Source organism: Odocoileus virginianus, chromosome 9, assembly GCF_023699985.2.
Source record: "Odocoileus virginianus isolate 20LAN1187 ecotype Illinois chromosome 9, Ovbor_1.2, whole genome shotgun sequence".
In the NCBI taxonomy this organism is placed as follows: Eukaryota; Metazoa; Chordata; class Mammalia; order Artiodactyla; family Cervidae; genus Odocoileus; species Odocoileus virginianus.
The window spans coordinates 62,992,009-63,017,240 of record NC_069682.1 but is presented as its reverse complement, the minus strand read 5'-3'; the positions used below and the strand labels follow the sequence as shown (position 1 = coordinate 63,017,240).

The 25,232-nt window shown below is 53.0% G+C and overlaps 1 protein-coding gene and 1 long non-coding RNA gene across 2 annotated transcripts; one reads left to right on the top strand and one right to left on the bottom strand.

Moving 5' to 3' along the window:
- Positions 1-1,288: 1,288 nt before the first annotated feature.
- SLC32A1 (solute carrier family 32 member 1) lies at positions 1,289-6,845 on the bottom strand. Its single transcript, XM_020909299.2, has 3 exons — positions 6,755-6,845; positions 5,597-6,244; positions 1,289-3,220 (listed from the first exon to the last, which is right to left on the bottom strand). The coding sequence occupies exons 2-3, from the start codon at positions 5,987-5,989 to the stop codon at positions 2,033-2,035; spliced, it is 1,581 nt and encodes a 526-aa protein (XP_020764958.2). The 5' UTR covers positions 5,990-6,244; positions 6,755-6,845; the 3' UTR covers positions 1,289-2,032.
- A 420-nt stretch (positions 6,846-7,265) lies between these two features.
- On the top strand, positions 7,266-14,197 carry LOC139036767 (uncharacterized). Its single transcript, XR_011489623.1, has 2 exons — positions 7,266-13,423; positions 13,881-14,197. It is a non-coding gene; the product is annotated as an uncharacterized lncRNA (long non-coding RNA).
- The last annotated feature ends 11,035 nt before the right edge of the window (positions 14,198-25,232 follow it).

Genomic DNA, 25,232 nt, shown 5'->3' with positions numbered 1-25,232 from the left:
TGGGCTGCTGTCTCTCGCTCAGCGGCACACACTCACCCACGCCTGTCACAGCAAGCAGGGAGAAATGGCCGCCGTGCATTTGGCAGTACCCCCCTTCTTTACCCGTGCGCCCTTTGCTCCTGGAGAAATCGTTCTAAACAGGCCTCTGCCTTGATGGGAGAGACCAAAAACCTCTCACATGGCTTCTCTCTCAGTGAGAACGGCCCAACCGTCCTGAGCACGCAGATCTCATCTGTAGAGGCTAACCACGACCCATTCCCACCTTTCCCAAGACGGACGCCCATGGAGGCAACGCGAGGGCTGCGCCTGGAATAGGATCTGCACACAGAAAAGAACCGGATCCTCTGGGTATTTTAAGTAAACACATTCTCAGATAGGCTGCTCAAGAAAAGGAGAGGCTGGAACATAAAGCGCTGTGCTTGGTGAATCTAAACAGTCTGATCTCTTCACTGTGGCTGTGTAAACTCCACACAGAGGGGACTGAAGGCGGATTCTGCAGGGTGAGAGATGTGTGGGAGGCCAGGTTGGTCCCCACCCTGGGAAATACACAAGAGCCCTGCTGATTTCCTTTACAGCCTGTAAGTCATATTGTGGATTTCAGAGTCCTTGTCAATTGCCGCTGTCTCCTCTTCTAGACTGTAAGTTCCGGGAGGGCAGGGCTGGGTTTGTTTCTCCAGGAAGCCAGCACAGCCCTCACCCCTGGTGAGCTGTCTTTCAATATTTGTTGAAAACCCAGTAGGGCTTTTGCTGTTGTTTAACTGCTAGGTGGTGTCTGACTCTTTGGGACCCCATGGACTGTAGCCCTCCAGGCTCCTCTGTCCATGGGATTTCCCAGTCAAGAATACTTGGAGTGGGTTGCCATTTCCTTCTCCAGGGGATCTTCCCCACCCAGGGATCCAGCCTGCCTCTCCTACATTGGCAGGTGAATTCTCTACCAATGAGCCACCAGGGAAGGGCTTTTGTACACAGGAAAAAAACTTAAAAAAGAATTGGAAGTTGAGAGCATCCACCAAATTCTCAGATGGATCCAACTCCCGGGAAGAGATATGGGTTTAAAAAAAAAAAAAAAAAAAAGCCTAGTCCTGGCGGCTGGGGACCAAGGTCACACGGAAACCGTGGGCGCACCGCCTGCTCCTTGGCCTGAATCCCCCAAGCACCTGGAGAGCCGCCCCCTCCTTTCCCGGGACGCTTTCTCTACAGCTGCCTCTCCGCCCCCAAAGGCTTCACCCGGAGGGCCAGAGCCCGGATTCCCGCGTTCGAAAATGCAGAACTGAGCCAGGGCCGCGAGCGCCTTTGTTTCTTCTTTATTTGCGGATATAATTATGCACCGCACTCTAAATTAGAGATAGATTTTTTTTCTGATATACATTTCACCTTATTCACCACGAGCACACCACACGCACAGTAGAACAGTTCCACAACCTGATAAATTGCGCAGGATGAGTTTGGATTCCTGAAAACCGCAGGCAAGCCAGCCCCGCCGCGGCTCCTCGCCTCTCCGCTTGGCTGAAGGAAATTCGCCCACCCGAAACGGATTTCCCGGCCAGCCTTTCCCGCTGCGGGGTTGAAATGTCTCTGGAATGGGAAGCGCTCTTGCTGGAAATGGCCGGACGCTGCAGATTCCGAGCACTGATGGCTGTGAAATGTCCCCCCCCCCAAGGTCAAGTTTCCGCGCCAGCGAGCTGCGCCCCCCTCTCCCTCCCTTCCCACCCCTCCCCTCGGTGACAGGGACCAAAGTGTCAGGGCCCCTACTGGAAGGACAGAAAACCTTGCCCGCAGATGCGCCCCCCGTCTCCCCCGAAACCAGGGTGTTTTGTGGAAAAGAAAGGACAACAGAAACGCAGACGCGATGGATGGTGGATCCCTAGCCCCTCCCACCCCCAACCCGCAGAATCAGAAACTAGGAACCAGAGATGTTGACGGCTTGGCTTCCCAAGCGCGGCGGCAGCGGGGCGCACGGGGTTGGTGGGGGTGGGGCGGGTGGGGAGCGAGGAGAGCGCGGGAGCTCGGTCGCGGCTCGCCCCCGCGGGCCCTAGTCCTCCGCGTTGGTTCGGTAGGCCTCAATGAGGCCCTCCAGAGAGTGCACGAAGCCGGACACGCTGCAGATGCCGCCGATGACGAAGATGGCGACGTCGAAGAAGACCTGGTGCCACAGCAGCTTGCGCCAGAGCAGGCGCAGGTGGAAGAGGCTGGGCAGCAGGAAGCAGAGGCCGGCGCCTGTGAGGCTGCCGGTGAGGCCCATGAGCAGCGCGAAGTGCGGCACGTAGATGGCCATGAGCAGCGTGAAGACCACCAGCGCGCAGCGCAGCGTCAGCCCCCACGACTTGAGGCGCCCGTCGCCGCCGTAGCAGGCGGGGAAGAAGGCGCGGCTGCCTTCCTGGAAAAGCGACTTCTCCAGCACCTCGACAGCAGCGAAGAAGGGCAAGGGGTAGGAGAGCAGCGCCTTGGCCACCAGGAATATGTTGACCACGGCGCGGATGGACCCGGGCAGGTTATCCGTGATGACCTCCTTGGTCTCATCGGCCCAGGTGAGGTAGGCGACGAGCGCGAAGAGGCCTTTGAGCACGCAGGCGGCGATGTGCGTCCAGTTCATCATGCAGTGGAACTCGCTCGGCTGCTGCATGTTGCCTTCCAGCGAAGGCAGGAAGATCTGCGACGTGTAGCTGAACACGATGATGCCGATGGAGATGGGAAACTTCTTGACGTCGATGTAGAACTTGACCTTCTCCCAGGCCCAATCGCGCGCCCGCGACAGGCAGTAGGCAATGACCAGAATGTTGATGACGAAGTGGGCCAACGTGCACAGCAGGCTGAACTTGGACACGGCCTTGAGGTTCTTAAGGAAGGCGCAAGGCAGCAGCACCGCCGTGGCGATGATGGACCAAGACTTCTGCGACACGGGCAGCCCCGGAAAGCTGTTGTACATGAGGTTGCCGCTCACCACCACGTACAGGATGCAAGTCATCACCAGCTCGATGATCTGCGCCACGTTCACCACGCGGCCGCCCAGCGTGGGGAAGCGCGGGGCGCAGCAGGCGTTGGCAATGGCCACGTACGAGTCCCGCACGCGCACCACCTCGCCGTCCTCGTTCTCCTCGTACAGGCAGGCGATGAGGATCTTGCCGGTGTAGCAGCACACCACGGCGGCGAAGATAATAAGGAACAATCCCAGGTAGCCGCCGTGCAGGATGGCGTAGGGCAGGCCCAGCACGAACATGCCCTGCGGAGCGAAGAGGCAACCAGACCCGGGCGCTCAGAGGAGGCAGATCTCGGCGGAGGAGGGTCTAGGGGAGTGGGTTAAGGGTGTCGCTGGAAGGGCGCGCTAAGGAAGTGAGAACTGGGCCTAAGCCTCCGGGAGGAGAGGTTAAGGGTAGGCTGGAATGGGGGTGTAGAGCGGCCTAATGGGGAACGTGGATGTTGAGTAAGAGATGGCGAAGGACGGAACGGAGAAGGAGAGGCGTGCTTAGTGGCTGGAAAACAGACAGAGGGCTGGGGTAGGGGGAATTGGTTGTCAAGCTACAAAGAGGGAAGGGTACGAGGTGATATCTGGGGGCGATTCGGCAGAAGGCGAGCAGGGGCTGGAGGGGGCGTGGCCGGAGAAGGAAAAGGAGAAAGGTAGAGAGCGGGGCCTGGGCCACTCGGAAAAGGGGGCACGGAGTCTCAGGTGGGGCCGGAATGGGGTGCACGGAAGCTAAGGAGGGGAACGCGGGGGCCGAAGGGCCAAACCCGAGAAGGAAACTGTAAAAGCGGCAGCGGGAGGGAAAGGAGTCGGGGAGGGGGGCGGGGGTGGGGACGGAGGGAGGCTGAGCGTGAGGCCAGCCTCAGGGGGGCGAGAAGAGAGCGAAAGAGAGGTTGCCCGCGAAGGTTTTCGGGTGGGGTGAGGCCAAGGGGCGCGGAGGCAGGGAGGCAGGGTAGGGCAGTCTTAGGGCCAGGCGGGAATTGGGGCTCCGAGACGGACCCCTAAGTCGGGGGACTGAGGGGTGGAGGCAGGCAGGATGAGGGGCCTGCGGGGAGAGCGCGAGCGCTGGGTCGAAGGCGGAATCAAGCGAGAGTCGAGAACCAGAAGCTGCGGGATGGGGCGGGCAGAGCTGTGGAAGGAAGGTTTAGAATCCACATGGGGAAGCAAAGCTAACGAAATTCAGGGCTCCCGAGGCTTGCAGGCCTCCAGCTTCCCACCCTGGCCTCCCACCAGGCCAACCGAACGAGCCTTTTAAAGATGCCCCAGGTGGAGGCGCGGCCTGCGGCTGAAGCTGGTGCGGTCCCCCGGTCCCTGATTGCGCTTGGCCGTCCTGCCCGGCCCTAGAGGGAGAGGCGTCTTGGGTTGGGTCACTTATTGAGCGGGGCCCCTAGGAGTCCCGCGGAGCCCGAGTCCCTGAGTAACCCCATCTCGGCCTCCAACTCCAAGGAAACCCATGTTCTGCTCCCCAGCGACAGTGCGCTCCGGGGACACCGAGGATGGGTCTTGGGTTGCAAAGCCGCAAGGCCCGGGGACGCCCGAGGCCGAGGCCTCCAGTGCCCTGCGAGCTGCCGCCGGTCCGCCTTCGTCGGCGCCCGGGGTCGTTGTGCAGATTGCAAACCCGCTCCGGGTGGAGACCGGCGCCGCCTGGTGGGGACTGAGGGTTGACTGTAGGGGTGACGGGGTGAAGACCAGAGGCGGTTCAGAGCATCTGGAGGCGGCTCCGCCAGGGTCACACGCGGAGGAACTAGTTGCCTTTTTGTGGTCGCCAGGAAACTGATTTCGGCAGAGAGGGGTGAGTCTGTGGGCAGGTAGCGCTGGGGCACCAAAGACCATGCTGTGCTTGTGTGGTCACACATATGTGTTTGTGTGTGTGTGCATGTTTGTGAATACCTGTTTGTCCCCGACAGGACTGCACCTGGGACAGCGGGTGGATCCTGTATGCATAAATCTCTGCGTGTGTTATGTTTAAATAGGTTTGTGTGTGTGCCCTTGGTATGTAGAGGTATGTGTTTCTGTGTGTGAGGGGTGTAGGGGTGCATGGAGGTGCATTTGAGCATAATCTTGTGGTCTGTATATAGATGGCTGTCCTGTGAACCTGTGACCTGCGTCTCTTCGTTGGGGAGGGGGGCTGTGGGTATGTGTGTCTATCTATGTACATGCGCGCTGTCTGTGCGTGTGTGTCGCATGTGTGTCGGGGGAGGAGACTCCCCGCTCAGCCATCCCCCCCTCTTCCTTTCTACCCAAAATGCAGCTGTGAATCCATTCCGGAGTCCCAGGCGACACTGTTCCTTCCTATCCTGATCTTCTTTCTCCCTCACCCCTCCCCACTCCCCCTCCTCCTGTTTCCCTGGCTTTTGCAGGGTCTCCGGGCAAGCATCTCTGACCGAACCTTAGTTTAGCCATCCCGCGGCCGAGGACGCGGGAGAGGGGCCGGACCAGGGGGAGGACACACCGCCTGGGGGCGTAGATCCCCGCGCAGGGCTGAGAGGGATGGGGAAAGGCGAGATTCCGGGTACAGGAGGGGGTCTTGAGGTTGAGATCTCCAAGGGACTCTGCTTCCGGCAGAGCCTGGTGCGCAGAACTGGGGGTCGGGGAGTAGGGGCAGGGGACAGGCAGAGCTGGGAATCCCGCGCTCACCTGGATAGCGTTGGTCACGTTCCAGCCCGCCTCCCACGCCGTGATCTTGGGCTTGTCGTGGCCCCCAAACTCTCCACCAGCTCCTAGGGCCTGGTCCTTTGAGCCCGAGGGCGGCAGTGGCGCGCCACCGCCGCGCTGGTAATGGATGTCTCCCTCGACGGGTGGTTCGGCGCCCTCGTCCCCGCAGAGCTCGCCCTCGCTTTTCAGGATGTCCATCTGCAAGCCCTGACGGTGCTCAAAGTCGAGGTCGTCGCAATGCGCGAAGCCCACCGCTTCCTCGTCGGTGGCCGCCTGAAAACCCATCCTGGCGAACATGCCGCTCACCTTGGCCTGGGACTTGTTGGACACGGACGTGGCCACATTGGACAGCTTGCTGCGGAGCAGGTTGGCCATGGCGGCGGCGGACCCCGAGGAGAGGACAGCAGGGACCGGGGACCCGGGGGACGCGCGGCCAGGCGGCGAGGGCCAGGGGGGTGCGAGGGCGCTATCTTCGCTCGCTCTCCCCGCGGCGCCCCGGGGCGCTGTGGCTCATGACCTCCTCCGCTGGCGTCTGAGGCTCGCTCGAGGCCGACCCGGCGGGCGGGCAGCGGAGCTGGAGGAGCGGCGGCGGCGAGTGCACTGCGGAGCTGCCGCGGGGCGCGGGCTGGGCTGCGGAGGGCGGCGGCGGCGACGACGACGGGCGGCGTCAGAGCGGCTACGCGAAGCTGGCGCGGCCCCCCCACCCGCGCGCAGCCCAAACCGCTCCCGCCCCTCGGAATCAGGCGGGGATGGGGGTGGGGGGTGCTGGGGAGGGAGAAACACCGGGAGGCAGGAGGCGTGAGGAGGGGGCAAGGAGAAGAGACAGGGGGCACCAAGGGACTCCGGAGGACCGAGATGGGGACTGGAGAAGGGCGCCCACGGAAGGGAGCGGGAGGGAGCGCGCGAAGGAGGGGTGCGGAGGGCGGGGTGGGGGCCAGAGTGCTGCATTTCTGGGGGAGGTGCTAAACTCCGATCCTGGCCCTTCCCATCTCGCAGCCGCAGGGAGGGAGGGGGCCCGAGCGGGCGGATTCTCTCGATCCCCTGTCCCGGCTACCCCCTCCAGAGTCCGGGAGCCTTTCATCCCCGGATCCTCTGGCCAAGGACCGGTCCAGACGCCCGGGAAGGCAGCAGGACAATTACCTGTCTCCGGCAGCGCGGACCGTCAGGGCATCGCTCTGTCTCCCTGGCACCCATCACTGGCACTTGGACCTGGTCGCAAGCAGCCCCCGCCTTGAAGGCAGAAGGGTGCGACAGAAGTGGGGGGACCACTCTCAAGAAGGCTCAGCCCCGGCCTCGGTCACTGGGGCTGTCTCCTCCCGTCCAGGGACGGCGCGATGGAAGTGATTCTGCGGTTTGTTTGCCACCAGCCGTTCTCCAAACGTGTGCAGAATGCAGGCGAAAGGTTGGCTGTTCGCTTTCTTTTCGTTTGGGAGTCTGGAAGGAGGAAGAACGGAAGGCACCTGTCGACAGCCTCGAGGCGGGTCTGCGAGTGCTGGCGCCGCGGAAAGGCGCGGCCAGTGCCTGGCACAGAGGAAAGAAGGGCTAGCTGAGGGCTCAGGGCCCAGGGCGCAGAGGCGCGCGGTGCGCTCCGGGCTTGCTGGCCCCGCGGCCGCCACGGGCAGTGAAAACGTAGACTGTTTATGTTGAGTGGGTGGCATGTGTGTGCGCTCGAGAGTAGGAGAAAGACCCAGAGACAAAGACCGACATGGTATCAGCTATTGCTCCGGGCCGGATCTGAGTGGACTCCGAGGGTGAGATTTGGTAACCGTGTTTATTCTGTGAATGTATGGTTTTGCGCCTCATCTAAGCCCCTGTGTGCACAGAGCTTGTGTGCTGAATTGTATGTGTAGATGCATTCCTGAATGAGTTGCTTGCGTTTTTGCCTGTAGGAGTCCTTTTGTAGTCGTGTCTCCGTGCGGGTCCGCGGCTCCATGTGTTCCCAGCTGGGCTCCTGCCCCCGGACTCAAGCGGTCAGCAGCAGCGTCAGCAACCTGGCCCTGCCAGCCGAGGTGGAAGAGTGCTAGTGGCTGTGACTGGGAGTAGGATGGGGAGAATCTGAAGGAAACGAAAAGAAAGGGGCTCTAGTGAACCCCTTCCCAAGACCCAAGCTCTCTGAGAAACCCCGTCTCTGCCTCCCCGGCTGTATTTCTAGATTAGCTCACGTCAGCGCACAAGTAGGGCGGCCTGAGGGCTTTGACCAGTTGGAGCTGCCAGGGCAAGACAGGCTTCCCTCTACCTCCCTCCCTCTCCCCGTCCCGCCCCCAGCGCCTCACAGCCTCTGAGACGCTCCTCTGCAGATAGGGAACCTCACCACCTTGGGCAGAGATGCTGTAATCCCTCCCAGGGACCCTCTTAAATACCCTCTTCCCCAAGAACCCGCCGGGCAGAAAGACAGAAATCGTCTGTCTGTCCTAACCTGAAGCATCTTCCCAGCCACTGTGACAAGAAAACCTTTCCACAGAGCCCTCTCAAATTCAGATCCTCCAAACAATGATGGGACTCAGAACAAAGACAGGACAGAGATCCTTCCCCCAAACAGAGATTCACTCCTCCAAAGAGGCTTTGAAGAAAAAAAAAAAAAGTCTGATCTTCCATCCCAGGAATTCACCCTATACAGAGACCCTCCCCATTTCCAACCCCAGATGCTGGAGAAAGAGAGAGAATCTTTCACTTACAGATTCCTAGAGACAAAAATCTCTATCACCTAATCCTCGTCCCTCCCTTTTCTGTTCTTGGTGAAATTCTTTAGTTGCACAGATGATCTCAGCAGGGACTGGAGTCCCCTAGTGCCCCCTTCCACCCCATGCATGCCCAGACCTGAAGATGGTCACTGATGCCCTCTTTGACAAGTGAATCAATAACATCTATGCATCAGTTCAGTTCTGTTCAGTCATTCAGTTGTGTCCGACTCTTTGTGACCCCATGGACTGAGGCACGCCAGGCTTCCCTGTCCATCACTAACTCCCAGAGCTTACTCAAACTCATGTCCATTGAGTCGGTGATGCCATCCAACCATCTCATCCTCTGTTGCATGTCTCGTGCATCGGTTGCGCATTGCCAATTCGTGTGTGGATTTTATGAGGGTCCAGAGTGCTTATTCTCTCTTTCCTTTTTTCTGGTGATGTTCACTGCTGTAGGACCCAAGGTGCAGTTCTCTTAGTAGTGAGAAGTGGGACTCATTCATTCACTCATTTCTTCATTCATTCAGCAAAACTTCTTGAAGCCCTACTGTGTGTGTGTAATTCTCTTCCAGCTGAAGATGATACAGGCATGGCTTCTGTCACTACGCCTAACCCTAGTTCTTGGGTCTGGGTGGGGAGAACCTCAGGGAGAACTCAGGCCAATTACCATCTCTGCAGTGTTTTAAACCACCCCTGAAACATCCCAGGCAAAGCCTCACTTTCATTCTCATTGTACAGAAGAGCCAACCCAGGCTCAGTACGAGGGTGTCCTGCTCAAGGTCACATAGAGTCTAGGGTAGAGCCAGGCTAGGATGTAGGAGCTCTGATGCTCCTCCACTGTGCTTCCCCTCCACGATCTCATCTTGTCCTTCCGTGCCCTCTCCCTCTTTGTTTGGTGTTTGGCCACCCCACTGTCCAGAGAGACACAATTCTAAATTAGACTCCAGTCCTTCCAGCTGCAATCAAATGCCAGCCGCTGGGGGAGGAATGCCTCTGCTTCCCTCCTCTCCTGCTGTCGGCAGTAAATGCAGGCTGAAGGCTGGTGTGGCAAGCTCTTGAACAGCCCATCCCTTATGGCAAAATCCTGCTCCATCACGTACTAGCCGTGTGACATCGGATGACTCACTTAACATCTCCTAGCTTCCATTTTCTCATCACTAAAATGTGAAAATAACAACAGACTCCTAGATTTCTTGAGGTAATTCAACGAGCTTGTGTATGTAAAATTCCTAGCATGTGCTAAGGGCCCAATACATGGTAGTGATTATTTTATTATTGTTGTTATTGCTATAACCCAGTGGCCATTTTTCATTGTTTGGGAGGAAAGTGAGTGTACAACAAGAAAAAGTCTTGTGATTGGGGCTGAGAGTCGAAGTGAGCTGAATGCACTCCTTCTGGCTTTGCCTTGCTTCCCTGTCCTCACCCCTTCCAGTCCTGGGGTGACCTTAAGAGAAAAGGATGAAGGACAGGAGGAGGGCAGAGGGCAGGGGGCCTGGCAAGCAGCCTCAGGAGACCACCAGGACGACCTACCTAGCTGGTCATGAGCCAGTCTGTGCTCTAGTGAAGCTGTCAGCCTCCAGATTCTTCCACTAGCTCCTCTAGGGGCACCCTCAAGAGAGGAATTTGCAGCCGCTTGGCCCCCTGAGTTGAAACACAGCACACACATACACACATCTGCTCGCACAAGGAGCATGACAAGCCAGTTGACAGATGCACTAAGAAATGAGGACCAACACACAGATTCAAGTACATCGGTAGATTCACACAGATTGACGGAGCAACACACACAGGTCAGACACAGGCCAGGGCATCCACACGCTGATAGACACCCAGCACAGGAACACACACACAGATTCACAGCAACCAATGAGTCGTCAGGCACCCACAGAAGCAAGAATACCCCCATGTGATCACTGAAGGGGAAAAGAGGAGAGAACAAAGAGAGGAACGAGGCAGAGAAGACATGAAAAGGAAAATGCTAGAAGAGGCAGCAGGGAGACAGAGCAGGACATGACAGGCAGAGGCAGCAGCCAGTGGGACACAAAAGAGAGAGAGATGCCACAGGCTTCCTCTTGGCCAATGTCAGAACCTAGTTCTGTGACTAAGACAATGGGGTGGGGAGTTGGGGTGAGGGAGCAGGAACAGTCCCTGTTGTCTGTCCTGGGAGTGGGGGTGGGGGCTCCCCTCCCAGGGCCACATAAGGTCCCACCTCTTGGGGGACCTAGGCTGCCTCAGAGGGAGCAGTGAGGGACTCCCAGGACCACTGCCAAGTTCTATGAACTGTATTCAGAATCAGTCCCACCACCTGGAGCCCGCGGTGGGGGTCCCTCTCCCATCATGAGATTTTTTTTTTTTTTTCTATTTTTGATGCTTTTGGTACCCAAAGGGTTAAAAACCTGGCTAGCAGAGATGGAGGACACTTTGGGGGGCGGGGTGGAATAAATAGGGTTAAATAGAACCGGGCTTATCTCCCAGAGCAGGCAGCACCATGGGGGTGGGGCATGGAGCCCTTGAATTAATGGCCTGGAAAGCCAACATCATGAGCATCATTTCGGGGCTGAATGATTAGACAGACCCCCTCCTTTTCCTTTTTCAGAGCATAGATGGTGGTGAGCCTTTTCCTGCTAAAGGGGCAGCCACTGACTCTATAAATCACCCTCTGCCCTTCCCCCCGTCAAGCTGGGGCATTGGCTTGAGAAAGTCTTGCCTCAAACCAGAATCCAATTTCCTGATGCTGTGTCCATGGCACCAGGGCAGAGAGGCCGCAAGGCTGAGGACTCCAAGTGGGCAATCCATGCCCAGAACAAAGACCCCAATTCTTCTCCCTTTGGAGAGACAAATCAGGGGGCATCATGGGTGGTGAAGATGCTGTCTCTGCTAGTTCAGGGTAAAACATATTAAAATATATTAAATGAGTTTTTAAATGCTGGCACTTTTCCATGCAGAAATAGAAAGCATCTCGTCTCTGGAGGCATGCAGGCAGAGGCTGTATGTTCTCTTAGAGAGCAAGTGGAGTCCGGCCTCAGGGCAGGAGAGGCTGGATTCCATGACTTCTGGGCTTCCAGCTTTGTGCCTTTGTGTGAATGGCTCTGAGAAGGGACCAGGGAGCAGGGGACATTGGGCACCCAGGCTGGCCTGGCCTTTGAAACCAGAAGAAGCTGCCTAGAACTGAAGAAGGAGCCCTGGATCGGGCTTGGTGAGTTAGACCAAGAGTTCCTGCCATTATGAAAACACAGTTTTCTATTACATTGGGAAGCAGAAAGAATGGTGACCTCATTCCCCACTGGGTTCCCAGTGTACTGCAGACACTCAATAAACATATGGATTGGATTCAGTCCACATTCCAAAACCATTCCCCCCCTCCTGAACTTTTAGGATAATTGGTTGAGGAAACACATCCAGCTCTGAAGTCTGAGTTCTGTAGCTCTGCTAAATGGATTCATCTTTTATGCTTACATCAGCTTCTACATAGATGAAGGTCAGTTATACATAGACACATATGAGTGTGATTTTTGTACAGAGAGGGTTTGGGGTACACACCCAGATTCAAGGACTCTTTGAAGCCCTCTCAGCAACCTTAGGCATACTTGAGTCACCAGTTGTAACTGGGAGAGACTGCTGAGTGGAGGCTGTGACTCTAGTGAGCCTTGATGCTGGGCCCCTGGACTCCAGGAGTGTAAAGGTGCTGCGGGTCTGACCTCCTGGACCTTCAAACCTGTTGGTGCAGAGCTAACCTTTAGTGAGTGCTCTTTGCATGCCAGGCATTGTTTGAAAGCACTCTGAGGATTGTTTCCTTAAATGCCCACAATCCTTATGTTCAGCGACTATCATCTTCAGAGGCTGCAGGTAGGAACCGCAGGATTGGACATAGGGAGACAGTGCTGGTTGGGCACAGGCAGGGGAAGGGAGAAGGTTGGAAGGATGATGGGAATGGGAGATGTTAGACTTGGGGAGCCAGGGGAACTGGAGATGAGCCTTGCTTAGAAGGACCAATACTGGTCAAAACCTTCCCTCACCCAGATAACCCATTTCCCTGAGTGACATGAACCAAACTGTGTCCTCTCATAATTCATTATGTTGACACCCTAACCCCCAAAGTGACTATTTGGAGTAGGACCTCTATGGAAATAAGTAAGGTTAAATGAGGTCATAAGGATGGGGCCCTGATAAAATAGGATTGGTGACCTTATAAGAAGAGGTACCAGAACTTATTTGCCCTTTCTGCCATATGAGTACTATGAGAAGGTGGCCATCTATATATAGACCAGAAAGAGAGTCCACCAGAAATCAACCCTGCCAGATCTTTTTTAAAAAAAAAATTTATTTATTTGGCTGCATCAGGTCTTTGTTGCAGCACTCCACTTCTCTAGTTGCAGCTTGTGGGCTCCAGAGTGCATGGGCTCAGTAGTTGCAGCACACAGGCTTAGTTGCCATGAGACATGTGAGATCTTAATTTCCCGGCCAGGGATCGAACCCACGTCCTCTGCATTGGAAGGCAGATTCTTAACTACTGGACCACTAGGGAAGTTCCAACCCTGCCACATCTTAATCTGAGACTTTCAGCCTTCAGATGGTGAGAAAATAAATGTTTGTTGTGTAAGCCACCCAGTCTGTTGTATTTTGTTATGTTGCTCAAGCTAAGATACTGAGTGACCTGCCAGCCCCTGGCTAGCACTAGCTCAGTGGCCTAAGATTTTTCTAGGTCACAGCCTCCTTGAACATCTGATGAGGCTGAAGATCTTCCCTCTAGAGATACACAGAAAATGTGGCACGGAGTTTCAAATCCTGTATAGCCCACTCATGATGGCTCTATTATCTCCAGCCTAAGGGGTCACTCTAGGAGTTTCTTTCTTGCCCAGTTCTGCTGAGAGCTGGAGTCAGGTGAGGTATCAACATTAATAGTTAGCCAATGGTTATTCCATGCCAGATTCTAGAATGAGTTGCTTTGTCTGTGTTCTCTCACTGTTGCCTTGTAGCATCTCTATGAGCTTGGGTAGGTTTCATTACAGAGGAGGATGCTGGCATACAGAGAAGTTAAGTAACTTGCCCAAGATCTCACAGCTAGGGAGTGGTGGATCCAGGATTCAAACCCAGAACCAGAGCTGATCTTATAACCTCTACTCTCTAGGTGAGTCCACCGGGAAGAGCTCAGGCCTTGGACTCCAGAGAGGGACTCAAGTCCAGATCTGGCTCCCACTGGCCAGGCAGATCTCCCTGTCTGTTCTTGGGCCTGCTCCCTGCACTGACAGCTGTATATGTCTACTCTGGCCACACTCATCTTCCTCCCAGCCACCCAGGCAACTTCTCTGGGACAGGGAGTCGGGGGAGGCACAGTGCAGGCATAGAGTAGGTACTCAGGAGAACTTGCACATTTCACAAGTCTGGGTGGCCTTCGAGGGCTAGGCCCTATGTCCTGGGCTTTCCAGCCCCAAGAACACATGGTTCTTCCTCCAAGGATGACTTAGCCTAGCACAGCTGATAAAGGCTCCTGGGACATTGTTTCTTAACCTGGGTTGTATGAACTCTCACCCAGAATTGATGGATTTTATGTTGTGTTATTTTACATCTAAACAATCTACCAGCAGATACTAGATCCCCAGGATGACCAAATAATGCTTTGTCATAGGCCTTATGACAAAAGGACAGAGGAGAACCAAATGCTGAAGCGTACAGAACCATATTCCCTGTGCAAGTGGCGATTTAATTTCAGCAAGGCATCATCCATCACGTGAAATTAATCGTGTCATTTTGAAATTTCTGATTTTGTAGCTTTGTTCATGTCACGTGGGCACACTGTGCTTGCTTTCCAGTTGTATAAAGCTAAAAGGATAAGGATTTATACCCAGCTTTATGTTTGTGCATATTTCAGTAAAATCATAATAAAGATAATTTGTCAACTGTTGGGCAGGGGCTGTGATTTTTTTCCCCCTTTAAGAGCAGCTCGAGTATTAGTCAAGTGTGAGAAGCGTGCGTTTAATTCATTCTGACCAAGTAGAAAATAAGCTTCACACATTGATGCCCCCCCACCACCACAACCCCTGCCACCTGCACGGGTCCCCATCCTCGGCTCAGCTCCCCCACTGCTGCCTTCGAGGGGAAATATGACAGCATAATGAACAGTGGTACGACATGCTATAAAAAGGCAATTAAGGGAACTGTTGGACTGGGACAAGCCAGCGTGACCTGGTTAATAGCTCTGAGTGGAGCTGGACCGTGGGGAGCGGGAGGAGAAGGGGGAAGGGGTTTGCCGTTTTACCGCGAGGGGCTGGGCTGAGCTGCTCCCCACTTTCTGCCAGGTACTGAGAGAACCCACAACAAACAGGTGCAGAGACAGCCCGAGGGGGAGTTTGGTTCAGAGCTCAGCCCCAGAGTCCACTCTGCCACTCCTGGCTGAGTGACCGGGCAGGTGACTCCTTAGTTTCAGTTTACTCAGCTGTTAAATGGGAATAAAAATGATTGTCCTAAAAGGATGTCCTGGCAGTGGGAGCAAGGAGTAGAACATTGATTGTTTAATTGGTCAGCTCTCAGAGCTGCATACAGAGTCCAGAGAAAGATGTGCAAGACGCTTTTGCTTTGTGTTCAAGTAGGATCTTCAATACAACACGATGCAAGTGTGTGTGTGTGTGTGTGTGTGTGTGTGTGTGTGTGTGTGTGTGTGTTCTGATCGGGTCACCCAGGCTCTCTACTCTACACAGGATGTGAGTTCTTGATCGGATATCCTGGAGTCACCCCCGCAGTCTTCCATCATGAGGTCACCCCTCCTCCTCTTTGGACCTGTCTCATCTTCTCAGCCTCTCAGTCTCCGTTCTCCCCACACGCCCCTTTAGGATGGAGACAAACACTTCCCGCCCCTCCAATACCTGTTTCACCCTACTTCACAGTGTTGGCGGAAGGATTAACAAGAGAGCACGTGAAAAGTAGGTAGGGAAGCACCTGGCACAAAGTATGTGCTCGATAAAAGTGAGCTATTCTCATAAATCAACTATATTTCTTTTTTTTATTTTATTATTTTTCATTTATTTTTATTAGTCAGGGGGCTAATTACTTTACAATATTGTAGTGGTTTTTGTCCTACATTGACATGAATCAGCCATGGATTTACATGTATTCCCCATCATGATCCCCCCTCCCACCTCCCTCTCCACCCGATTCCTCTGGGTCTTCCCAGTGTAATCAACTATATTTCAATAAAAAAATTTTTTTAAACTTACCCCAAAAAAGTGAGCTATTCTTGTGGTCACAGTGGGCAAAGCTCTAGGTTTATATTTAACACCTCGTACAGTGCCTGACACAGAGTAAAAGTCGCTCAGTCGTGTCCGACTGTTTGCGACCCCATGGACTGTACAGACCGTGGAATTCTCCAGGCCAGAATACTGGAGTGGGTAGCCGCTCCCTTCTCCAGGGGATCTTACCAACCTAGGAATCGAACCCGGGTCTCCTGCATTGCAGGCAGATTCTTTAACAACAGAGCTATCAGGGAAGCCCCTGACACATAGTAGGTGCTGAATAAATGTTGGTCCACTGAATTAATTGTTGAAACCTTACTTGGTCCCATTATATACAATCTATGATTGGACACTAACCCCTCTCGGAGCCTCAGTTACTCATTAGTCAAAGAGGGATGTGATCCTGCCCTCTAGTCAGAGAGATGCCTTGTAGATTGTCAGTCCCTGCCCACTGCAGGAGCTGCTTCTCTTCGCTTCCATACCCACCCCCCTCCTCTGTGCTTGGCACCTGGATTTCTGGGAGCCTTGGGGCTCAGCCCCCCAGCTCATGCATTTAACCTAAAATAGGAAACCAGTGCACACATTGGTCTGCCTGGTCCCCCTCCCCCTCCCCACAGCTTCAGATGGAAGTGGGGCTGAGAGCCAGCCAGCGACAAAGGAGCAATCAAGAGTCATTATGGCTTATTTAGGGTGGGCTTCGTGATTGGCCGAGAAGCCCCAGCTCGCTCCTCACTCAAGAGGAAGAAAGTCTGAGCGAGGCAGCTGGAAGGCAGCCCCTTAGCTGCCCCTTTCCAGCCCCCAGCCCCAAGGAGGGCTGCGAGGGACAGGGGGGTCCCTGAAGGAAACCTTGTCCTTTAGGTAGGCAGTGACTACCCCCACCCCAAGCCTATGCACCAGCATCCCCTGCACCGAAGACTGCACCTGAGGGTGTGATGCGGACCGGCGGAGTTCTAAGGCCAAGTCTGGCCCTCTATCCTCCAACCACATTTATGATGAAGTCCAAACTCCCTTCCTTGCACTCACAGCCAAGAAGACCCTGTGTGTCCTGACCCCAGGCTGTCTCAGCATCTTCCTACCCAGCAGGAGAACTGGATCTCTGTCCAGTTTCCCACCCCCACTCCCACTTCTCTTCTCGTTTCTGTGGTTCAGAACCCGCACTGAAAGGCAGGTAGCGCGTGCTAAGTTGCTTCAGTTGTGTCCAACTCTGTGCGACCCTATGGACCGCAGCCTGCCTGACTTCTCTGTCCATGGGATTCTCCAGCAAGAATGGAGTGGGTTGCCATTTCCTCCTCCCGGGAATCTTCCTGACCCCGGGATTGAACCCATGTCTCTTATGTCTCTTGCATTGACGGGCAAGTTCTTTACCATTAGCTCTACCTGGGAAGCCCAGAAAGCAGGCAGGACCATCTGCAAATCCAATCTTCACTTTGTAGCTCTGGCCAGGAGATTCACTTCACCTAACAGAAAATCAGCATCTTCATCTGTCAATAACCGGGTCCTCCTGCCAGAGTGGCAGAGATTACATTAAAGGGGATAAAGCATCTAAAATGTCTCACATGTATTACACCCTTCATGGATATTAGCTTGTATTATTTACTATGCTTTCTTAGGTCACTGCTTAGATGTCGCCTCCTCCAGGAAGCCCTCTTCAATTGATTCCCCAAGTCTGGGGTTTGCCCCTCTGAAGTATTCTGACCACGCTCTGTGCTTTGCCCTGGCCTGTTGCAGATACAGAGAGGTGTGGCCTGCGTCTCACTCATCCTTATATCCTGGAGCTCAGCGCAGAGTCTGCCATGGAGGAGGCTCTTCCAGGGGCCTCCAGACAAACCACTGTCCTGACAGCCATGACCAAGCGGGTATGCCTAGCATCCCTGGCCCCCAAGCCCTGAGCCAGGAAGAGGTGAGGCTGTGTCTTGGGCTGCCCCATCTATACTTCAGTGGGACCTGTCTCTTCATCCCAGCCCTTGGACCATTGTCCAGACCGTACCCTCTACTGGAATGCTTTCCACTCTCCTAGTCTCACAAGCCTGTCTTGTCCAAGGGGTTTTCTAAGACCACCCTGCTCAAAACAGTACATAGAAAATAGAATTTGCCCTTCTGCACCACACAGACAGATTGCCTGTTAGGGTGTGTATTTGAGCTGCGTCTTTGCTCTCTTAAGTGATAGCAACTGATTTTCAACTGTGTATTGTTCTGAATAGAGAAAATTATTCATTAAAAATAATAGCAGCTACCACTTACTGAGGCCTGCCTTTTCCCATCTAATGTGCTAAATGCATTATCTCGTAAAATGTAGCATCTCATTAAATGTAGTTTCTAATTTATCCTCGGCCTCAGCCACTAGTTTAGTCTAAAGGGGCATTCCTGGGAGGATGCTAGGGCCTCAGGTAATTCTGGAAGAACAGGAAGCAGCGTGGCCTCAGAGGAGCTGGGACCAGGGATCCCCTCTGTTCCTCACTTCTGTTTCCTTAATGTGTCGCTTTTTTTTTTTTTCTTCCATGTCGAGGGAACACAACTGCCAACAGCTCCCAAGCCTCTCATGTCATAGCTGTCACCACCAGAGGTGGACCAGCTGTCTGGCAGCTAGTGTCTGCCTGGTTCGTAGGGTTTAAATAAAATCATGTGCATGAAAGTCCCATGCCTTGTAGTAAATACTCAGTAAATGGTGGCTGTGATTAATACTGTTGTCATTATTACCAGCTTTGATCATGTTCAGCCTAACAGGACGTGACACTCACATGTGGGGATGTGAGGCTGGATCCCATAGGCGATCCATCCTTGGGACAGACCCTGTTCTGAAAAGGGCATTTGTTCATACCAGAGACCACGCCCCAGACCCAGCCTGTCACCTCCGCCAGGGGGATGACTTCACGGCAGGGGCTTTAGGGAAGGGCTCAAAGGATGGGGTTCTCTACAAGCCTGCTGGAGGCCTCCCTCTGGCCCTGATCTTGGCAGCGGCAGACCAAGACAAGGGTTGTTCTCTTAGGGACTCACAGGTTGGGCTACTCTGTCTGTTAAATGAAGGTCACTACGGGTCTTCACTGGCACTCCAGTGGCTAAGGCTCCACGCTCCCATTGCAAGGGGCCTGGGTTGATCCCTGGTTGGGGAACTAGATCCCATCAGTCACAGCTAAGAGACTGCAGGTTGCAACGAAAAATCCCTCACGCCTCAACTAAGACCCAGTGCAGCCAGATACATAAATAAATGCTAAAAAAGAAGGTCACTGAAAGGCAAGGAGCCTCCTCCATGCAGTGATGTAAAAGTCAAATGAATGTGTTCACCAAAGGGCCTCCTGCAGAGGATGTCCATTCATGTTAGACATTCACAAGCCATAGGCCTGCTTGAGGCAGGAGGTCCTCTCTGCAGGGTCTCCGAGTCTCGATTCCGTAGACATGGAGAGATGGAGAGATCCTTGTGCCAGAACAGCGCCCAAGGCCCTCGGAGTCAGCCCCAGCCTTTGGCCTCCTCCCTCTGACTCCTAAATCAATGCTGCCCTCAGGTGCAGATGCTACAGGTCATGCCCCATCCCACCTGCCACCCCCCCCACATCCCACCCCTGCTCTCTACCCCAGCTGGGCCTTCCACGTTCAATGCTGTGTAAAAGCATTGGTGCGACCTCCACGCTGGGCTGTTAGAAACGTAACCCTGACATCAGGGGGGTGCTCCCTGCTCCTGGAGATCAGAGTCCAAGGCTGGTTGGCGGAAGTCTCTCTCTAAAATATTGGATCTTTCAATGTTTCTCAGCAGGTGGGTGTGGCAGGGAGGGGTGAGGTTTACTTCTTTTTGTTCCTTGGCCTCTTGTGATCAGGCCCTTCCCTTCTTCCCCTTCCTGCCCCTCCTCTAAGCTGGCCTCTGATCCCCTCCAAGAATTCTTTCCTGCCGTCTGTCCCACTGCCATCGTGAAGGATGCAGAGGCTATGACAAGAGAGATGTGGAATTTAGGGAAATGATTCTGGAAAGCTCAGGGCTCTGGGGAATTCACCTAACGCTTTCTGGGCCAAGATCAATAGGTTAGGGGATGTCCAAGCCCTTAATTAAGCTAAGTCCCTGAGAAGATGAGCTGTAACTAGGTATTAACTAAGCATTCTTTTCTCTCCAAACAAGAGGGCCACTCTCAGTTAGCATTTTCTTGGAGCGGATATTTCCTTTTTTTTTTTTCCTTTCCTGATTTAGTTTTGTTAACATGGTTGAGAAGAAAATATATAAAATGTATACAGTCAAAAGTCTCCTCTCATGCCTGTTTCCTGTCCACCCACCTTCTGATTCTCCCCAGCTACTGTTACTGGTTTCTTCCCATTTGCCTACACCACAAATGGAAATATACAAACAAGTACAAATATATTTTCTTATTGTCCATTTCCTTTTTTAGTCACACAAGAAGTAGTGCATTCTATACCCTGTTATTCCTTTTGGGTTTATTATTATTTTTTTGCCTAATTATCTTTGGAGATCTTTCACATCAGAATAGAGAAGCTACTTAACATTCTGAAGGAGCTAAAAATAGCATTCTCTAATTATTTTTCCTTCTTTCTTTTCTTTATATTCTACAGCTTCCCCCAAATAGATGTGTCATTTTCATCCATCCATTTATTTGGTGCTCACCAATCTCCTGCTCTGTTCTGGAGCCCATGCAAGATGCTGGGGCAGCAGAAATGAATTAGCCCAGACCCCCTTCCTCAGGGCTCAGAGGCTGTGAGGAGCCAAGTCACCGCCAGCAAGCTGTGAGTGGGGGGAGGGGACAGTCCCCGGCTCATTTTAGTTTGTTTTAGTTGCTCAGTCAAGTCTGACTCTTTGCAACCCCATGGACTATAGCTCACCAGGGTCTGTCCATGGGATTCTCCAGGCAAGAATACTGGAGTGGGTAGCCATTCCCTTCTCTAGGGATCTTCCCAACTCAGGGATTGAATCCATGTCTCTTGCACTGCAGGCAGACTCTTAACCATCTGAGCCACCAGGGAAGCCCTTGCTTTAGTTTAGTTAGACTCGTCCTTTGTAGGACTGTGATCTGGACGGGGTCTTTCCCTTTCTTACCTTTATTACACCTTGCCCACACAGCCATCAGTCTGCTTTTATGGAGGGCTGGGGGAGTCAATTTTCCCTATTTGGGGGCAAGGATTTTTCAACTAGGTTGGGAGGGAAGATTTCTAAGAATCTCTAGCAAGGGTGTGTGTGTGTCTGAGTTTTATAAAAGCAAATTCATCATCAGAATTTACATGGCTCCTCTGGAAATTCCCATTATATTCTTAGTACAAAGCACAGAAATAATAACCAACTGAGATGTTGGCTAGTGAGGGACATAGAAGACAGGGTATTGAGATTAAGAATATGCCTGGGATGGTGTGAATGAAAAATTCCTTGGTACCTTGTGGTGTTTGCCATGTGCCTGGGGTGCAAATAGTATGTATCATGATCCTCTTTATGCCTCTGGTGCATTTACTATTTTAAAGCTATGATAGAACAAGAATATAATAGCAGCTACCTCCTAAAGCCACATGGCTACAATTCATTAAATGCTTCACATGGAGCACTGTCCTAGCTACCCCGTGAGGTGAGTATGACCATCATCACTGCATTGTAGATGAGGAAACTGAGGAACAGAGAAATTCAGTAACTCCCCTGGGCCAAATGAGTAGTCAGGGACCTGAGTGGGTCTTTACTCCATCCACTACATTATCCCAGCCCCTGAGAGCCCATTTCACTTCTCTGGGCCACAACTTTTCTCATCTGTAAAATAGGGATGAAAAATTACATCAAAAAGACTGACTTGATGATTTAAAGGGATCATGTTTGTAAAGTATGTAGGGCAGTCCCCAACACATTGCTATGGATATGGCCTGAGATGAATGTCAACGACACTCCTATACTCAGGCTGCTAGGAAGGGCCTACTTCTTCTTTCTTTTTTTTTTAATATTTATGTACTTATTTTTGGCTGCACTGGGTCTTCACTGCTGGGCACAGGCTTCCTCTAGTTGCAGCATGCGGGGGCTACTCTGCGTTGAGGTGGTGGGCTTCTCATTGTGGCGGTTTCTCTTGTTGCAGAGCACAGGCTCTAGGCACGTGGGCTCAGTAGTCACTATTTTAGGGCTTAGTTTCCCTGCGTCGTGTGGAATTTTCCTGGGCCAGGGATCGAACCCATGTCCCCTGCCCTGGTAGGCGGATTCTTATCCACTGAACCACCAGGGAAGTTTAGGGAGGGCCCTCTTCTGAGTTGGGCCCTGGGAAGACTGTGTTGCAGCCCAAAGTCAGGGGAAGGTGAGGGATGGGGTGCCAGGGGAAGCTCATTGATTTGATAAACTCCCCATGCATCTTAGCCCCTTCCCTGGCTCCCCTGGAGCGAATCCTCTGCTGAGCAGGGCCAGGGTCCCTCTGGGCAGGAGAGTCTGTTTTGGTCCCATTTCCATTATACACTTGGCTGAGCAGAGGCGAAGAGGAGTCAGTGGCCGCCAGGCAGTAATTAATTGCCTATTTGCACTCCTGCTGTCACCTAGATGGAGGATGCAGGGCAGTTCCCGCCTGGGCCTGGGCGGGCTGACGGCTGGGAGACGACTGTCCCTCCTCTTCTGGCCTCTGCTCTCCCCTCTGAATCCATGCCCAGGCCATCTGGGAAGGAACCGTGGCAGAGGAGAGTTGCCTTCTGTCTGCTGTGATACACATGTAAATGGGATCTGGAAAGACGGTACCGACGTTCCCACGTATAGGGCAGTAAAGCAGTGTGCTATGTATGCTAAGTCGCTTCAGTCATATCCAACTCTCTGCAGCCCTATGGACTGTAGCCTGCTGGGTTCCTCTGTCCATGGAATTCTCCAGGCAAGGACACTGGAGTGGGTTGCCATGCCCTCCTCCAGGGGATCTTCCTCACCCAGGGATCGAACCCACATCTCTTATGTCTCCTGAATTGGCAGGCTGTCTCTTTACCACTAGCGCCACCTGGAAAGCCCTGCAGCAAAGGAGACAGACAAGAAGAACAGACTTTTGGACTCAGTGGGAGGAGAGGGTGGGATGATTTGAGAGAATAGCATTGAAACATATACATTACCACATGTAAAACAGATAACCAGGGCAAGTTCAGTGCATGAAGCCGGGCATCCAAAACCCATTCTGTATGACAACCAGGAGGGATAGGGTGGGGAAGTAGGGGGGAGGGGGTTCAGGAGGGAGGGGACACGTGTACCTGTGGCCAGTTCATACTGATGTATGGCAAAACCACAATATTGAAAAATAGTCATCTTCCAATTTAAATAAATAAATTTTAAAAATATTTAAGCAGAAAAGAAAAGAAAGAAAAAAGCCTTGTGGTCCTGGTCAGTGGTACTTATTGACTTACCAGCACCACCTTGGGTGCCCTGTCTTGTATGCTTTCTCCAAGATAGTAAGGGTCACTTTAGCCTCTGAGAAGTGGATACTGTGAAGGGGAAAGCATTCAGAACTCAGAGTTTTAGGACCCTGGGTTCTCAACCTGGCTTTTCTACCCCTGGCTGTGTGATTTTGGATATGGCACCGGCCATCTCTGAGCAACCTCTTTCCTCATCCAGGAAAAGAGGCAGGGGAGGAGGCACTCATACGCCTGCAGACTTGTACTTTTTCTACCTTCAGAATCCATTCTCTTGGAGGATCATCCACTCCCCTCCCCATTTGATAATAATGCTTCTCAGTTCCTATGGTATGGTGCCAACCCTGCAGATTCCAGAGACAGAAATTTGACCCAGGCCTAGCCATCGACATTTTCTTGGGGCTTTTAAAAAATTTTTAATTATTATTTATTTATGTGTCTGTGTCGGGTCTTACTTGCAGCATGTGAGATCGTTGTTGCAGCATGCAGACTTTTCTCTAGTTGCAGCACACAGGCTCCAGAGCATGTGGGCTCAGTCAAGGCATGTGGCTTAGTTGCCCCGTGGCATGTGATATATTAGTTCCCAGACCAGGGATCAAAGCCATGTCCCCTGCATTGGAAGGTGAATTCATAACCACTGGACCACCAGGGAAGCCCCTCTGTGGGGACTTTGCTTTTGAGCATGTTTGAGAAAAAAAATCCTGTTGGTGTGCATGCTCAGTCATGTCTGACGCTTTTACGACCCCATGGACTGTAGCCCTCCAGGCTCCTCTGTCCATGGGATTCTCCAGGCAAGAATACTGGAGTGGGTTGCCATTTCCTCCTCCAGGGGATCTTCCTGACCCAGGGATCGAACCCAGGTCTCCTGCATTAGCAGGTGGGTTCTTCACCACCGTGCCACCTGGGAAGTCCAATCTTGAGGGCTATAGGGGTACACTGTGAAAGTAATGCAGTTGACAGCACTTCACAAGCCTCAGAGCACAAGGTATGTTTGTAAATAAAATCTTTATCATCTCCATTGTCACCATCATCACTGTTACAGTCATTAATATTATTATCATTGCTATGCCTAGGCCCAAAGACCTTTGCTAGCATGAAACGGGTTTACTAATCATCTGGCAGAGGCTTGCAGGAGCCCTGGACTCTGAGGTTGGCTGGATCCTCAGTGGGAAAAATTAGCTGATCAATTAGTGATGTCTGCCCTGACTGTAGGAGGGGACAGTGCTCTGTGCTGGTCATTTTTCATTCACCTCTCCTGTGTTGGAAATGAACATTCAAGGTTATGTGACACCTCTGGTATTACAAGCAAATGCAAGACCTCAAACTAGAGACCAGAAAGGGGCCCAGAGGATACACGGGTGAGTTCACTCAGTCGAAGCCAGAGCTCATGGGAGGCTTTTCAGCACCAAAAGTTGGGAGCTCACCCTGGACATGAAAGAATTACAGGCACAATCCTGGGCAGAAGAACTGGCAGACAATGGAAGATATGTAGGCTGGGGATCTGCAGTTGAACTCTCTCTGGTCTAGGTGGTACTCCATCTACCCAGACACTGCTGATGGGTGGATGTCTCATCCTCCATTTGGGAGTTTGTGTTTTGGCCAAGGCTGATGGCTTAAGCATTCTGTCTCTAAGAACAGCTCTGATGAGGACACCCAAAGGAAAGGCAGCAGCTGAAGACTCCCCTTCTGCAGCCCTGCGGCCAAGATTCCCACTGCCCCCTCAGCCTCAGCACCTCCAGGGTTTCTGTGACCCAGGTTCTCAACACAAATTCTCAAACAGCATCTGGCTTGACTCAGGAGACTTGTCCCTGAGTCCCCCCAAAGCTGGACCTTGAAGGATCCTGAATCTTTACACATCAAGCACAGACAGGTCTGAGCAAAAAGTCCACTCCTGGTCACTGCTCTGGCTGGAAAAGCGGCAGAGGTTTTCTAACTGACTTGCCTTGTGAGAATTATTTTTCCAATTTGGTGATGCTCAGACTACACATCAGGCATAAGCTAAGCACTTCCTGCTCACAACTTCACTGGACTCTCACAGCAACCCTGCGGAGCAAGTACTGATATTAATGTCTCCATTTTACCGAGGAGAAAGCCAAGACTCAGAGAACTGAAGTGCTTTGCCCAAGGTCACACAGCTAGGATGTGGCAAATCTGAATTTCCACCCCAGCGCTGCCGAATCCCACATTTCTAGGAGCTCGGGGGCAGTGCCAACCTCACCTCACTCCGTGCATGCGCCTCGGCTCTCATCCCCCAGCGTCTGAATGTCCAGCCGCCCCTCTCTGCAGCAGGCACATGCTAAGATGGCACTTGGGGGCATCTGGGCCGCTTCCCACCTGCTGACCTGGGAATGCTCCAGATGCGGTGTGGGGACAGGGAAT